Raw genomic sequence first — 17,837 nt, 5'->3', positions numbered from 1 at the left:
TACATTCGATAGATATGGATCTTAAGTCTTGGTATTTATTAAAATTAACTCATTTGCTAAGCGTTTTATAATTGCTTTCTTTAGTTTAAGTGAATTATATCATTTTTATTTATTTCTAACAACGCCATTTTAACGTCCGTTTCCATGGAAACAAGCATGGTGACCCCCATTTTTTATTTCATTTTTGCACTTGCACAACTTCCAAGAATATTTGTGCAAAGTTTCAAGAAAATGACACCACAACTTAATTTTGACGTAATTCGTAGTACTTCACCTTAATTGGCTGTTTGGAAAATTATAAGGACAATGAAGTTCAGCAAAATATTGGCGAAAAGTTTCTGGTATGCTGCACATAATGCAGTTTCAGTAAAGATCATCAGTATCAAAAGTCTCACAATCCAATTTGCTACATTTCTGCATAAATTTGAGGCATTTCACTGAGTATGTTCAGATAATGTATCAAACATGCTAGACTTTGTACATCTAAACATACAGAATGTAACTTCAGTATGATTATTGATAGCGGCATTCTGTCTCAACTTTTTATTCTGTAGCCATAGTGATCACCTGATAAATGATTGAACTGAATTACAGATCACTTCCAAGTTTAAGTGGTGATGTTGTACTGGAATAGCTGAATGAGGTCATTCAGATCATTCTGGGTACATCAGGACTAAGAAACATTCTCACAACAGATATTTATGTTCCATAAATTTATAACAGTATCCTGCTAGCAGAATTTAAGCACAAGTAAAATCATACAACATTGCAGTTCTTTCAGATGAATGGTTTTTATCTGAAATTTGTCGTTGATTTAGGTGTCATTACATGTACAACAGCATTTCATTGAAGCACTGGTTCCTTAGAGGGCAAATAATCTAATGTTTGATGCCGTTTCTTTACAATGTTGATTTTAATGTCACCCATAGTCTCTTGTTCATCTCTTGAAAGCATGTCTAGATACACAGACCTGTGTCTTTTAGACTAATTCAGGATGAACATTTTAATGAGGTGATGATAACAGTAAACTTGAGTCAGACATCAACATATCGTTAAATAGTGTATATGGGCTACAATTAGCCCAATAGCTAAATTCCTATAATTATGATAATTTAACTTTCAGATGGTATTGATTTTCAAAGGTAGATATTAGCATACTTTCATATCTTTCATACTGAGATACTTGGATCAACTTTGCAGATATTAAATACCCTTGATCATTATGGTTTGTTAACAGATGAAGACTCTAATGGCAAGCAATGAGATCATCAAACAGTCATTCTCTACAAGACATTAACTTTACAATGGAAAGATCTATTCTTAATTGTGTTTACAGTCAACTTCAAGTTAAATGAGCAGCCTGACCTGTTTTCAATTTTGCTCTAAGTATAAATTACCATTGGTATGGATATTTATACTTCGTTATGATCGAATGATAATGGACTTGAGTTACAGGTGAAACATTAAAAATGAGAAAAATTAAGATTTTGTATTATATATTTTGAAGTGGTTAGTCAGTGTGTCTGATAACCATTGTTGTGTGACTTTTTTGCCAAATTAGAGGACAATATATTACCATTAGCATACACACACATAATTGCTAGCCTGATTGTGTGATATCATAGAAATAAATTGAGCTGGAGTTTACATTTCTTAAAAAGTCTTTGATGTAGAAAACTTCTGACACTTGTACATTGATTTTGATTGCATGATATTCCTTGATGATGCAAAATATTGATTGAGACTGATTAAATTCCTGTTTCAAAATAACAAAATATCTGTGATGTAATTTGGTCCCCTTCAACTTCAATTTCAACTCTTTCGTTATTGTACAAATATTTTTATGCCATTAAAATTGATATATTGAACATTGTACACAGAAAACTTTGGTAAACACATTGCCAGTTGATAATGTAATGAATGCATGCATTTCCTGGAAGCATAGCAGGTCAATGTTGCAACTCACAACAGAATGTACAATCAATTCCAAAGACAAATGATTAGGATAGTGACGAGATATCTCCCCCTTCCATTCAACTTACTGTGATTAGCAAAGTCTGATCTCTGAACTCACCCACCTTGCCAAATGATGTACAAATACTCTTTCAGCCTAAAATACACGGTATATCTTTACAAACAAACAATCACTCAGACTCAGTTATCCAACTCTTACCTCCATGTTTACCCAAACAGATTCTTTCTCACCAATGTACTCTGTACCACCAATAGGCTTTGGTTCAACTCTGGAAGAAGTTTTCTCTGAAACAAAAACAGTTCTACGGTAATTCAGACATAGTAGCAGTCCCTTTGTCTGTTGGTTTCATTTCAGATTCTGGTGATGCTGATCCAAGGTTACATCACATGCATGAATGTATTAATGCATAGAAATGAGTGACAGTCAAAATGTATATCATATAACATATAGTCTAGTAACACTTTGATCCATGTTCTCTCATTTAGGATATTGAGAACAACAAGTTATACATTTAAAATGCAGTTCTTCATTTCTTAGTCTCCTCACTAAGGAACTGAATATCAAATCTCAGCTAGTTTATAATGGTGTTACATTTAGTAGCTTTTATGCATAATATATCCCATGTGAGATTATATTCATACAGAGATTTGGTATTTGAGTAAAAGCAAGCTCATTGTTCTAATGTAAACCGTGCTTTTCCATCTCTACTTAATATATTGAAATTTAACCATCAATGCATTTCACATGTAGACTAGTAATGTTTAATTAAAGCAGCATATTTGTGGTTTTATAAATGGAAATCATCGTGGTTGCCTATAGGCATATGTAAAGTTGATATCTAGAGTGTATACAATGATCTTACATATATTTCCATTTAACTCATTGACACCATATTCATCACCTTACCTATTGATATGGCTTCTGATATCTGTTCCAGAGTCTTCTCAGGCAGTGATGGTGTACATGTACTCTTATCTACTCTAGGAATCTCACTTTGTTTACCTTTTGATTCTAATTCTTTAATTCTCACAAGCTGACTGGCTAATTTTTTCATCTGCCCTAACAAGCTCAGTTTGCTGTATTTTGTTCATATCTTGTACATTTTCGAGTTGTTGCTCTAGGTTACTTTTTTCCTGCATTGCTATGGTAAGCTTATCTTGAATTTGCCTTGAACCTAATGTAGCTTTTGTACATGCTGTTTCTGCTCTTTGAAGTTTTTCTGTTTCTGTCTTCAACAGACCCTGTACAATGTCTACTTCCTGTTAGCATGTTTCAGTTGCAACTCCAGATTTCTCTTTTCTTGCACAGCTCGGTTCTGTGCTGTATTTTCACTCTCTAGCTGCCTTACCCTATTTTCTACTGTTGATAAATTTCCCCTTAATTTAGTGATTTCCTCTTCCCTATATTTCAGTACAAGTTTTAATGCTTCGTGCCAGTCTGTCTGATCTAACTCTAATGACCTTTGACCTTTCTGATCTACCAGTGTGTGACTGACTTTATATGGAATCAAACTCCTAGCACTCAGACTATAGGGTTTAGCTGATGATTTGATGTACAGTGGTGCTCTGCCGTGTTTGAGAAATTGATCTGCCAGACCTGCAAAAAGAAGACGTGTTTAGTCAATGAATGAATGCGCATGACAAAATGTGTATTCTAACAAGTCAAAGTGAACGGTCCTACTAATTACTGCCCGTAGCTGCCTGAGGACTGCCGAGGAAAAAGTTGGCCAATTTTCGCCCATTTTAACACTAGGCCAATAGGTTCAATTATATCATGCCCAGCCAACCAAAAATATCATTGATTTGGCATTAACCTGATGTTTTCTCCAGCGGTTTTGGCACTCAGAAGACATTGGGCTTGAAGGACGTCGCCATGCAGTGAGATCATACCATTCAGTCTGAGAGGTGGTAGTAACCTCGCCGAGCGCGTACAGCTTGACAGCCTACCAAAGTGTCTTTCGGGTTTTAAAACCACTACAGAAAACAAAAATCAATGATATTTTTGGTTAGCCAGGCATGATATAAGTTCAAGCTATTGGCTTAGTGTTAAGATTGGCGAAATTTGGCCTACTTGCTACTCGGGCAGTTCTCAGGCCGTCCTCAGCACAGTTACGAGTGGAGTGATACGTACCGGCCGCCGCGTACTATGCATATAAGAAGGGGTTATGCATAGTACGCGGCGGCCGGTACGTATCACTCCACTCGTAACTGTGGTCCTCAGGTAGCTACGGGCAGTCATGGAATTAGTAGGACCCAAAGTGAAGGGATACGGTTGACTGCCAACCTTCCAATTTTGTTATTGAGTCAGCTACACCTTACCATACAAATCATGTGTCTCACAGTCAGTGTCAGTGACAAAGAACTCTCTAACTCCCAGCACTGATAAGATCTCCTGTCTGGTGGATAGGATGTGTTGAATCTTCTCTGTCATCTTAACCATGAATTGTATGAAGTCCCACTTATCTCCTCTCAATGCTGTGTAGTTGTCAACATTGAATATGGTAGGTAGGTACATCTCAGCTGATGGGACGAGTCTATAGGCTTTGTGGGTTTTGAATGCTAGTAATTTTGTATCTGTGATATAAAAAGCAATACTATTCAGTCAAATCAAGTCAAATCAAGTTACTTTGCAAAAAATCCAGCAATCTCCTATATATTACCGGTACTCGGTGCTTGGATATTGTGGTTATTTTGGTAAAAATGAATATTGAAATATTAATTTACATTTTTTGACCATTAAACTAACATCCATGCATTCTCTTCTCATGTTGCCAGATGCATAATTCTTATTCTATCATACCAGTATATTGATGGTGTAAATGTAATCATATGATTGGTCGCGACTTGAAAAGAACTCTGGTATATTTATGATATAGCATTGGTAGCACACACGCGTAAGCTCTCGGCAAGAGCAAAATCATTTTTTGACATTCCCCCTTCCAGAATTTCAATATACTGTTATGATATAATAGCAATAAATCACACCTAGCGATGATATACCACTCGGTTTTGACCACTTCATATATGCACTGGCTGTCGCTCATGCATATCTTGAATTGGTGAAAATATTGTGGTATACCGTCGTTGCGTGTGCTTTATTGCTTAAATATTATATCTTCTGATGGGTGTGGAAAGTGGTTTAACTAATTGTAAATTTTTTGAACTCTGCTAGACTAGTGATTAAATATTGGATTGATCATTGCCATCTTTTTATATGTACCTAAAGATAATGGTATCTGCAAAAATTTACATTCCATTATCATGTAATCAAGTGTCGAACTTCAGTGATATGATTATTTCTATTATCAAAAAAAGTTTACATATGAAGAATATTCTTGTCATTCATCATGAACTGATCTGATGAATGAAGGAAAAATATCGCAACATTAATATCATTTTTGCAATCTCAAAATAAATCATCAATTTTTGAAAATAACATGACGAATTCCAGATAAACCCAAATGGCCTGATTAAAATATGTGCTACTACCACAGGACAGCCTACCAAAAAGACTTTATGTAGACGAAATAAAGTTTGTGATGCCAAAATTGCCTGTGCATTTGACATTTTTGATGAACATTGGAATTCAAAAATGAATTTGCATAAGTTATTTTGTTTTTATCATGAGTGCATAAAACTTATTTAAAGAGAGGGTTGTTGAAGTGCAATATTGTCCAACCTGTAACATCAGATATATCACCAGCTTCGAGCACTCTTTGTGCTAGCCTTGGTTTCTTGACACTTGGCTCACCAGACTTAATAGATAAAATAACACAAGCACATAAGTTTTAGTGTGTTTTAGCAATTTGTAAAACGGCCAAATATTAACTAATATGTCCCTGAGCAATCCTAATGGGCAAGTCACTTTTTTCACAAAATACTTCTAGATACGGAGAAAGATGTGTGGTGTCAATTTCAAAAAGCTGTGGGATGTTTTATCAAAGTCACATGTATGTTTTAGCAAATTCACACAAGTTCACTATGCTGCTGTCTTGCTCATTGGTTTCTGCCAATGGTTTCTGCCAAGGTACAATAGTCACATATGCAAATTGTAACTCGTAATGTAACTCGTGATTGACCAGGCAGTCTACTGATTTGAATGTATGGATATATATGTAGGTTCTGTATATAGGAAAATTGACTGGTGATTGTCAGCAAATACGCAATAGTACATATGAAATACTTTGATAAAGTCTCAAAGACTGTAAAGTTAGTAATGATTACTTTTTTACTCACCTTGGCCCTGTACACAGCATCAATATCCCTCTCAGTAGTATCCGTGTCCAATACTATGACATGACTTTCTTGTCTCACTTTTCTAGCTTTTGTTAGCACTCCCGATTGTCTATGTGTGACAGTATGACTGATGTCGCCTGGCATGTTCAGTCGAACCCCTTGCTCAGCAAACTGATCACCTGGTTCGGGCAGTCCCTCTCCTAATGAGTAAGTAGCAATCAATGAGATTATTAGTCCCCACGGACACCGTCCGGGGGGACTTATAGGTTTGGTCGTGTCCGTGCGTGTGTGCGTCCGTGCGTGCGTGCGTGTGTGCGTCCATGCGTGCGTCCGTCCGTTCACGCAGATATCTCAGAGATGCAAGGAGCGATTTCATTCAAACTTGGTACAAGAATTACTTCATATGTCATACAGATGCACGTCAATTTGTTTTGTGATACGATCCAATATGGCCGCCAGGCAGCCATTTTATTACGATTTTTTCATGTACAGAGCCATAACTCAGACACGTTTCAACCGATTTTATTCAAAGTTGGTACAAGGACATTGACCAATGTCATAGATATGCACGTCAATTTGTTTTGTGATACGATCCAATATGGCCGCCAGGCGGCCATTTTCTAACGATTTTTTCATGTACAGAGCCATAACTCAGACATGTTTCAACCGATTTTATTCAAAGTTGGTACAAGGACATTGACCAATGTCATAGATATGCACGTCAATTTGTTTTGTGATACGATCCAATATGGCCGCCAGGCAGCCATTTTCTAACGATTTTTTCATGTACAGAGCCATAACTCGGACACGTTTCAACCGATTTTATTCAAAGTTGGTACAAGGACATTGACCAATGTCATAGATATGTACGTCAATTTGTTTTGTGATACAATCCAATATGGCCGCCAGGCGGCCATTTTCTTACGATTTTTTCATGTACAGAGCCATAACTCAGACATGTTTCAACCGATTTTATTCAAAGTTGGTACAAGGACATTGACCAATGTCATAGATATGCACGTCAATTTGTTTTGTGATACGATCCAATATGGCCGCCAGGCGGCCATTTTGTAACGATTTTTTCATGTACAGAGCCATAAGTCAGGCATATCTCAACCGATTTTATTCAAAGTTGGTACAAGGACATTGAACAATGTCATAGATATGCATGTCAATTTGTTTTTTGATACGATCCAATATGGCCGCCAGGCAGCCATTTTCTAACGATTTTTTCATGTACAGAGCCATAAGTCAGGCATATCTCAACCGATTTTATTCAAAGTTGGTACAAGGACATTGACTTATGTCATACATATGTACGTCAATTTGTTTCATGATATGATCCAATATGGCTGCATGGCAGCCATATTGGTTACAATTTTTTCATGTCCTTAGCCAAAACTTGGGCACGTCTCAACTGATTTTATTCACCGATTTTATTTAAACTTAGTACAGGGACATCGACCTATGTCATACATATGCACATCGATTTGTTTTGTGATACAATCCAATATGGCCGCCGTGTGGCCATTTTTTTCCGATTTTTTCATGTCGCGGAACCATAACTCAGACATGTATCAAGCAAATTTATTCAAAGTTGGTACAAGGACATTGACTTATTTATACATATGTATGTGGATTGGTTTAAGAGATGGTCCAATATGGCCACATGGTAGCAATTTCATTATGGTTGTTTCATGTCGAGAGCCATAACTCTGGCAAGTCTCAACTGATCTTATTCAAAGTTGGTACATGTACATTGACTTATGTCGTACATATACTTGTTGATTTTTTAAACAGTAAGATCAAATATCGCTGCATGGCGGTGAATTTGTTACAATTTTCTTATGTACAGAGCCATAACTCAGACATATTGCCACCAGTATCATTCAAAGTTGGTACAAGGACATTGACCTATTTCATACATATGCTCCTCAATTTGTTTCACGTCATGTAGCAGTAACATGTCAATTATTGAAGTTTCGTAAACAGGCTGATATGTCAAGAAATACTGCATCAAATTCATGAAACTTTGTACAGATGTTAAGCTCACATTGATTTGACATTGAAAAAGACATTTATCAGTGTCATTTTAATTAATTTGTAATTGCATAAGTAATGAACTTTCCTAATTAGGGTGATATAGCCACAAATTAATACAACGTCAAATGTGATGAAACTTGATACAGATGTTGATCTTATAGTGTTGTAAATACTGCATCAAACTTTATGAAATATGGTACAAGTGATAATCAGTTAAGTGTTAGGATTGTATGCAAAATGTTTTGCAACATCCTGTTGATTAATTCCTAGTAGACTCATTTTATGAACTTTAGGATGGTGGCCTACTTTGGTTTTATGTTTTCATCACCATGGAACTCATTCTTGGCCATTGAGTGCCATCTGTATCAAAGAATTTTATCACAGACCTAATTAATGAAGAGACTCTATCCTCTCTGAGGACATGTAATCAAAGTACCCATTAACAAGTGGGGACTGTGTCATCAACGATGACTTGTTTTTGTTGTTTCTAACATTACCATGATCATAAATAGTCTTACATGTACTGTTGCTGTTCATAGGTAGACGGTTGAAAGTTACAAAGTTAATGATTCAAGAAGCAACAGAATAAAGATCTGCAAAGAATTCAGATATTTTAAACTTACTTTGGCAGAAAAAGTGGTCAATGGCATCAAACTGTTGCTGGTCATAGGTGGCTTTGAGTTTCAATGGAATGTTGAATCTCTCAGCCAGCTCTCTCATCTCATCAGTTATCAGCAATGGTTCAAATGCCTTGGCAAATCTACCATTGTGACAGGCTGACTTGAATCTGTATAGGTAGCGTATACCCAGGAAGTTTACTGACATTCCAAGGGAGCCGCGGTGTATGTTATTAACATTGTGGACTCCACACTCGCAGTTTTTTGTTTGTCTCCTGATTTCCTCGCTGTTAACGTTTACTATATTATCAGCATTTTCTTTGAAAAGCTGCATGCACTCCTTTAACACTCCATCAACTTTCTTCATGCTTTTCTTAACCAGTGCGATTTCAGAGTCGTCAACTGGACGTTGTGTGAATAAGACGTCTAATTGATCCTTTAAGTTTTGCTTACGCTCGAGAAAACCTCCGTCATCTAAGTTAATACTCACATTGAGGCCTGGTAGAAAATAGAAACATAACAATCTAGTCAGTGATGTTCAATATATATTTTTTTAAACCAACTATGTAAAAGAAGGTTTATGTAATCAAAATATAGATATACAACAATCATTTTGGAAATATAGAATTAAGCAACAACTGTTAAGTCTTCATGCAGGAAGTAGGCTAACAGTCAACTGAACATACGTATTTTGTTTGCCTTTGGCCATAATATGGTTTGTACTGAATCCTTCATTCTGCTATAAAGCTATAATATAAGACACAAATATTACCATCTGACGGCACTCTAGATTCTTCTACCAACAAAGAAGCAAATCTAGCATAACTTTCTTCCACTTCCGGACTGGCCATAAAATCAGTTCTCAGTTCCTTTGCACGCTTGTAGGCCAACCTTCGGCTGGCATTCTGCACTGCTGACATGATCTTTTCATCCCATTCGTTGTCACTTCTAACTAAACAGCCGTTGCCAGTATACGCGAAATGTGTATCGATATAGTAGCCGAGTTGTGATTTTGGATTATAAAAGTAGGTACGCCCATTGAAATACCTTCTAGACCCAAAATCCATAGTTTACACGACACTGTGGGATAAGACATACGTGACACTGCTGAAGCAATGATACCATATTTCTAGCAGTGCAGTCTGCGATTACTTTTATTTCCACCAAGTTTTTTTTCATTTTCTTCTTCAAGTGTTTCTCTACTTGAGGAACAGCTTGTGCCGGAACACCTGCAATTTTCAAAGTGACATTTCTCACATCAGTCTCTTTTAGTTTCTCCGCGATTCTTTCCACTGAAGCTGCTATTTTGTCATATTCTTGTAGTTCTCCACCGGGGATTGTTGAAAATTCTCCGTACGAGAGTATAACGAGCTGTCTAATCTTATCTGGTACACTGACTTCCTGTGACCTATACAGCCCCCCTGTCTTTGGTAGGAGTTTTATGTGAGGTATTGTTCTGTGAACTGCCCTGTACGCATTTTCGAAGTATTCATGTATGCTGGGACCGATTGATACGATGCCATCAGCCTCATCCATCACTTTTAACATGTCTTTCTCTACTGTCTGTTGTTTCCCACTCTCTTTAGCACAGTAATCAGGATGGAGTGCGTTGATTTGGTACAGCTTGGCATGAGGGAAAAAAGTCTTACGAATGTAAGCAGCAGCACCAGCAGTAAAAGGGGCGTAACCAATGACGTATTTAATATTTCCCAGCGATTTTAAATCTTTGTAATAACTTTCAGGGCAAAACAACCAACGAATATCTATTGGGTCATTCTTAGGATCAATGTACTCGTTTCGTTTACCAGGTATCAAAGTGATACCAGCTTCCTCTGCATCTTTGCCTTGAGCTTCACTCACAGCAACATCCAACAGGGTTGCGTATCCTTTCAAATGTATTCTCCTTCTCGAGCATATGTCTTTGAAAAGATTTCTGTGAAATTCTGGAAACCCATACTTTTCAGTATCCCATGAGTCGAACACGATCAGAGCTTTCTCATGGTTTTGTGGATGTGTTGACGTGGCACCAGCCATCGTGTAATGCAGATTAGTGAAAAGAAAAATTGATCTAAAATAGAACAAAAAAGTATTGATATTATTTTAAGATATGTTTGGTATAAAACTTGACTGAATTAACTTCATGACATTAGATGAGATGTAATCTTATCTTTCAGGCTGCTGTTATTATTCAATTTATTTAATTTTTCATTTCCCTTTGATCTTTCATGTGTTGATAGCCTTATTTGGCAAACATAACAAAAATACTAAATAACTGTAGGGCCATTATGGAGGTAGGAAGAGACAGAAACATTCATGGTTGTATTATATGTACTGAAACAACTTGTCCTAATTTGCTTTGAAAGTTGTTATCCATGTCAACCCAATCTGAACAACGGTTACAGAGTTTTAGCAATGCGCTGTATTTTCCTTTTCCCCTTCGTTTTCACATTTTGACACTGACATGTTCATTTGAACAAATTCACATCTCCTCCTGTACACTAAATACTAAGATTATAGGTGCTGTGATTTAGGAGATTTTGGTGTAGACGGACTAGCGGACATGCATACACACACAGACATGTAAATAAGATGCAAATGAGACTGACTTATCTCATATATATATATATATATATATATATATATATATATATATATATATATATATATATATATATATATATATATATATATAATACACCAAATGTGAGCTAAAAATTAGCATGGAAATACATGTTTTGTTTAAAAGAAGTTTTGGGGTACAGATCTTGTAATTTGGGCTACGTTTTGCCGGTTTTATTTAAAAGAAATGCCAGATATGATATTCTTGAAAAAAAATGAGAAGTGCTGCATATTTTACCGGACAGCTGTATTTGTAGAAGAAACATTCTCAACTGTAAATGAGTATTTGTTCAAATGAGTCAACATTACCAAAAAAATGCTAATGAGCAACAAGCGTAAACTTGGTGAAAATCTCAAACATTGGTCAGATTGTCTTGAAAAGGCAATAAATTTATCATATTGTACAAAAAAGTGTTGCATTGATGTCACCATGAGTGTATCTAAAGAAGCTGAGGTATATCTTAAACAATAAGCCTGTCATTTACAAGATGCAGGATAGTATTAAGTATACACACACAAAGTGTCATCTGGATAGACAGCCAACTTTGCTGCTTTCATCCAGCAAGGACAGCTTATTAATCACCAACTCTTACATCTGTAGATGTAATATGACAATTTTGTAAAAATTGCTTGGAAATTTAGTTCGAAAGGTTTTGTTTCTTCCCATTGTCATGTTGTGTAATTACGGAATTGTTTATCAGTGTAAGTCAAGTAATGGCTTCTATACAAATCTCTGTTTTAGTGCTTGTAAATGTGGCATATCTGATGCCACAGATTCCTTGGTATATATTGGTTTTGTGTTTGGAAATTTCCCCATTTGTCTATGATACCGCAATACTTGTTCAACTGGGTGGCAGTTTGGGACATACCATTATCATGTCGGTGTGGCAGCATCATTAACAGTGGAAGCTCTAAAGAATGCCCATTCTTACATGTTACCTTAGTCATCGATTGTGCAACCATAGACCGCAGAGAGACCAAATATTGTCTGCATTAATTCTAAGCAATACAATACACCTTTACTTTGGTATGGCAGATTGTATCACTAATTATGATGTACTACGTTGCGAGGTATTGTGTCAGTGTGTATGATCTCTGCTACCTCCATGGTATGATCAACGGATGCAACAGTTGCCAACCGTTTCATGATGATACTTCAATGGACGGTGCATCAAAATCTGTTGAAATGCACTTGACTATGAATATCAGAAGCTAAGCTCCGAAGAAGCTGTTACAGATCGTGTATACACTCACTCTTGCTTGGCACACGTAACCAAATGTGAGGAAAGCGTCATTAACACTATTTTTTAATTTGCCCGCCCGCTGAAAAACTACGCACGGACACCATTTTGCACGAACAGCTTCGTTGGCGGCACCTGCAGAGACATTGTTGTTGTTCTATTTCTTTTATATCAATGTTGAATTTAATACCGCAAAAGTGTCATGATTGAACCAGTGTTGGCCTGTCGGAATACAGGGAGAGTGGATTACAGCGCGTTCATGTAGCCATGTAGCAAAATGCTTCCTGTTCTTGTTAGTGGGGACACACATTCGAACCTATGGCGAAGCTTTAGAGCGCGAATATGTACAACCCCCTTGAAAGGCGATTAAAACAAATCCTACCTTTAAGGGAATCGCGTTGTCTGGTGGTTTCTGCTCTCAGTACGTCACGATAAAAGGGAGGCCGTATATGGAGCTTGTGAAGCTGTTCAGAAAACCTCCTCTCTTCTACAGTAGAAACGTCCGGTGTTTTAATAGTGAAAAATATGGCTGGCTGCTTGGTGAACGGGTTGTGTGGGTAAGCTGTGCCGGGTCAAAGTCCATGCATGCTGCCGTTTATAAATCTGTGTCTCCTCGTCACCCTATAAGGTCATGCTGTAACAACATGGCGGATGGTTTCTGGCGGAGTGCGTTTGATTTTTGGTAAAAGTGGGTTAAAATTTACTTTGAAACTATCCCTACACTCTTTCTTCAAGTTGTCATTTGCTTCTTTGAAAGTCATTTTTCGCCCAAAACAACTACCAACTGTTGCCTGTGTCTGTATACAAATGACATTCACAACGCATACAATAATGACATGTTGACAACGGAACTTGCTGAAGGTATTGAAATCCGATGACAAGTTAAGGTGACATGCATAGGAAATTGTAGACCTTAATCTTGCAGTTAACATTGCCACAATGTACATAAATGTCGTGTTGAAAAAAAAACATTAAACAAATAAATGAAATGTTTTAAAAGTGCAATCTACACATGCAGTCTCATTGTATTCTGTGCAAGTCATGTACTGTACAATTAAACGTGTTGTATTGAATCACTGACCCTAAAAAGAGTTGTAAAGTGAGTACTTGAATACGTCACTGCAAGTTACACCAGCAGTATCGGACGCAAGTGGTGATGGTGGGTCGATGGAGCTCGGGTCAAGGGTCATCGCAACAGAAGGGATCAGCACGGAGTGGCGTATATTTGATTTCGGGGCAGGGGGTTAGCTTGAGAATTTAAACATGTTGCTGGCTATTTATGGGGGGAGATTGTCAGCCAATTGGATAGGGGAAAATGCTTCAAAGAAGGCTTTAAAAATTAATTTGTTGCTATGTACGCTGAGATAGAACACTGTGTCTTCAGTGGTGTCTGGAGCTGCTTAATTACTGCCCCCTTACGTAGATTTGTTGATAATTAATCAGTGAATAATTTTGTTTTGTGAATTTGTGATTGCGTTAACTAAAGTCTTCTGTCACACCTGTTAATAATGACTTAGATTCTAAACATTTGGCGGAAATTTTAAACGACAAGACCTGTAAACACTGGTTAAAAACAAACAACATATATGCCATAAAGAAGAACTTTATATGAAAGCAAGTGTTTGCTAAACCAAAAATCATTTTACATAGTTTTTGCAATGAATATTTGAAGAATATATGCACATTGTATAAAACTTTGGTGAACTCAGGACAACATCACAAACTTTTTACTTAAACCTAAAAAATTCCACGAAAAGGTAAAAAGGGCTTCTTTTGTCCATAAAAAAAGATGTGTCAAACAATTTTATGTAAAGGTTTCATGAAACAGGAATTTTTTTGAAGTGCTTGGTATCTGAAAACCAAAGTTCAAAGCTGAAGTAACCAGAAAAGTTTTCTGTGCAGAAGTATTTTGTTGATATCTGAAAGACTAGGCTGTACTAAATCAACAAAGCTACTTTTGTCGCAACTTAAAAATATTTGAATGTCAACATCTGTAGGAACCAGCAAAGTGAATTTTAAAAGATCTACACAAGCTGTTTCTAGGACAATTTATAACTGCCAATTAAGAATAAAAAGACCAAAAACTACAGAAAATAGCAGATGGGTGGAGGTAACATTTTCTGTTACATTTTCATTTTTATGTATGGAATAATCAAGAAGTGTCAGGATCTGTTCTGGGAACCTCGGCATCACGCATCATTGAGGTAAACAAGCTTGTCTTCCGAATGAGATGACCGCCCTCTAGCGGTAGTTACATCAAATTTAAACGTAAAGCGTACCGTGTCACTATACACGTACTTCGCTTGGCCAAATCTTGGACACACACAAGTTGTAAATAATTTCAGCCTGAATCCTACATCGTACATCTTGACATATACAAGTAGTGATTAATGCACATTTATATGGTTTTAGAGAAGCCAGAGCTGCAGCTAGTGTTTTCCCTATTAGGTTTGGTATTCATTTATTCTTGATGGATCGTGTAACTTTATCCGCAGTCGCTACAATCACTGTTTCCTTACAAATCTGCAACTTGAAACTATGGCCACACATGCCTACTCTGTGTCACCCATCGAAACTTGATTTCTGAATTGCGCCCCCACCCCCATTCATAAAGAATGTTACTCAATGGCATTGTTTCTGCTCCGTCTCATGTACAATTTTACTGATGACTTTGTTTCTCTGCTCTGATACAATTTTACTCAATGACGATACAGAACAATTATCAGTAGATCTACAATGTGTTAAAATGCAAGTCAAAGTGATATGAAGTCAACAAAGTAAATGATTGGACGCATCTGATGAAAAAATATATAGCTATAAAAATTTATTTTGCTTCTTGAAAAATTGACATGCATATGCAATGTTAATTACAGATTGCAGTAAATCCATTCTCAGCAAGTTTTTATTTCCTTTAAGTATTTCTTATATTGTACATCATTTGCATGTATTCCTGACAGTGACGTATACTTGAGGTATATAGTTTGTTCAATATGTGTATAAAGTTCACATCAATGAACTCATCCCACTCTTTTTGTTACTGTTTTTTCTTATTAGGACGGACTGTCTATTTAATATTTTCCTACCCTTTAGGCTTTTCATTGAATTCATCTTTTCACAATACTAATCAATCCGCACATTCTTAAAACATCTAGAGGATAAGGGGCCGTCGATAATAAAAGCTGACGCACAAGAAACGTAATTCCTTCGTTTTACCTGAAACCCCCTCCCTCCCCCCTCAAAACGAAAGTTCTGATGCGAAATCAATTTCGTATTATGATGCCGCTTCTGACAAACCCACACGCACCTCTCCGATCCGCACGCCCATGAAAAAATACTGGAAGGGCACATTAATTAATAAACCTCCACTTTACGCGTTTCACTTTTTAAGGCAGAACATTTTATTGCATTTTGCACATAGGAAAATGTTTCACATACATGTTTCAAGTTGAAAAAGCATACAAGTTTTTATTTCACGTTCATGTCTTTTCGTTCTCTCTTCTGTCTCTGTGTTTTGCACAGTCCCCTGTGGTCTGTTCCGCTCTGCGTCTATGCGCCCCATAGACGTGTGTACTATATGCCTGAGAAAAACCGGTTTTTCTCAGGCATATGTATCACACGTCTATGGGGCACATAGATGCAGATCGGAATAGACCACAGGGGACTGTGGTACTTTGTGGTCATTCTGTTCTCGATGAACGCGAAGGTAGTTTTGCGTTCTCACACGGTCCCGGAGGGACCGTGGTTCTCACTGCAAAGTCGCTCTTCGAAAACAACTGAAAATCCTTCTGCGATTTTGATGCATACAAAACGAAATGAGCTTTTACCCCCTCCCCCCTAAACGAAAGAATTACGTTTGTCGTGCGTTAGCTTTTATTATCGACGGTCCCTAATGGACCCGGTGTCACTTGCGATAGCATTCTCTTTGTTTATACAATGCAATCTGTTACGATTCAGCTCCAGCACTATGCGATCTTTGGAACTCCTATGGTATGTTGACAAGAAGCTCTAAGTTGTTGACTGCTGGTATGAAAAAAAACAAAGTATTTTCCTTCGCGCAGCAAAGAGGAGTGCATCGACAACGTACTTACTATCCGTTTGTCTGCAGTCTGTCTTTCTGTCTCTATGCATATATATGTATGCCTGCATATGTGACGTATATATGTATGTATGTTTGACAATGAATGGCGGACATCGTTTATGTGTGTACAAATACTTTGTATAGGGACTATGTATGTTTGAAAATGTAGGTGTATGCACGTACCTCTATATATCTATCTGACCACAATTGTTTGTCTGTCAATGGACCATGGAATACACCAGGGTCAGTCTATCCGTTGACAGAGTTTAAGTACTGTCTATGGCGTCCATTTAACTAAATTTACTTGCTTTATATATTTGTCTATCTACCCTTCTATCAATCTATCTGTCTATCTGTATGTTTGTCTGTCTGCCTGCCTGCCTGCCTGCTTATCAAACTTTCTAGCAAGTAAATCATCTGACATCTTACGTCCGAATAAACGCAGTGATGCCGGCATAGCTCGGGCGTGTAACCCCCGGTATACCACAACCTGATGAACGCCTGAGTGTGTTTACAGTCCAGGGTAGGATCTAGTGCTGAATGCTGGGACGGGGCAGGCCCATTCCAGTGGGACAGGATAAACAAATATGTGATGAATTAATGCTTGGAGCGATACAACTAATGTCAAAAACTGACAGAAATTATTGTAAGGCTGCGTTCACAAAAAAAACGATGAGGGGCCGGGGTTCTGGAGGAATTCAGGTGGATTCGAAAATTTGGGGGTAGTAGAGGGGGGACTTGAAAGTTTTGCTCTGTCTATAGGGGGACCTGAAATTTTTTTGGTTCCCTTTTACTTTTTACATTTTCCGATTCCAAGGTTTGGTAGGTAATTCAGTGAAAAATGAAAAACAATTTAATGTCATCCAATTGTTTTAATATTAGTAATATTTAAACAAAATCTACAACCATTTTATCACATTTCATGACTTTAATCTCGAAAAAATCGAACATGTATGAGTCGTCGTATAGAGAACTTGAGCCTTGTAACAAGGCAGAAGCTGCAACTGTTGATTATTTTTATGTATGATG

The 17,837-nt window shown here is 37.1% G+C and overlaps 3 protein-coding genes and 1 long non-coding RNA gene across 5 annotated transcripts in view; 1 reads left to right on the top strand and 3 right to left on the bottom strand.

Annotated features, from left to right (window-relative positions):
- The window catches only part of LOC139125262 (uncharacterized), a 213,079-nt gene that overhangs the window by 28,104 nt on the left and 167,138 nt on the right, over window positions 1-17,837 (top strand). The window contains exon 6 of one of the 2 annotated variants that reach the window (XR_011550172.1): window positions 6,297-6,417. This is a non-coding gene — a long non-coding RNA (uncharacterized lncRNA). Of the gene's footprint in view, window positions 1-1,237; window positions 3,541-6,296; window positions 6,418-17,837 lie in introns of those variants that run through there. The other variant, XR_011550173.1, reaches the window with a different exon arrangement.
- The window catches only part of LOC139125243 (uncharacterized), a 183,376-nt gene continuing 167,664 nt past the window's right edge, over window positions 2,126-17,837 (bottom strand). The window contains exons 5-7 of the mRNA XM_070691339.1: window positions 4,294-4,548; window positions 2,882-3,571; window positions 2,126-2,259 (exon numbers count right to left, since the gene is read on the bottom strand). Coding sequence (XP_070547440.1) covers window positions 3,228-3,571; window positions 4,294-4,548 — 599 coding nt within the window. The 3' untranslated portion in view covers window positions 2,126-2,259; window positions 2,882-3,227. The remainder of the gene's footprint in view (window positions 2,260-2,881; window positions 3,572-4,293; window positions 4,549-17,837) is intronic.
- On the bottom strand, window positions 5,502-9,387 carry LOC139125252 (uncharacterized). Its single transcript, XM_070691349.1, has 3 exons — window positions 8,877-9,387; window positions 6,211-6,410; window positions 5,502-5,729 (listed from the first exon to the last, which is right to left on the bottom strand). Exons 1-3 carry the CDS (start codon window positions 9,235-9,237, stop codon window positions 5,613-5,615), a joined length of 678 nt encoding a protein of 225 aa, XP_070547450.1. The 5' UTR covers window positions 9,238-9,387; the 3' UTR covers window positions 5,502-5,612.
- Window positions 9,648-13,870, bottom strand: LOC139125250 (uncharacterized). Its single transcript, XM_070691347.1, has 2 exons — window positions 13,113-13,870; window positions 9,648-10,938 (listed from the first exon to the last, which is right to left on the bottom strand). Exon 2 carries the CDS (start codon window positions 10,902-10,904, stop codon window positions 9,921-9,923), a length of 984 nt encoding a protein of 327 aa, XP_070547448.1. The 5' UTR covers window positions 10,905-10,938; window positions 13,113-13,870; the 3' UTR covers window positions 9,648-9,920.

This window comes from Ptychodera flava (assembly GCF_041260155.1).
Source record: "Ptychodera flava strain L36383 chromosome 3 unlocalized genomic scaffold, AS_Pfla_20210202 Scaffold_25__1_contigs__length_14229661_pilon, whole genome shotgun sequence".
In the NCBI taxonomy this organism is placed as follows: Eukaryota; Metazoa; Hemichordata; class Enteropneusta; family Ptychoderidae; genus Ptychodera; species Ptychodera flava.
The sequence above is the reverse complement of the archived record's forward strand: the minus strand, read 5'-3'. Positions and strand labels throughout refer to the sequence as shown.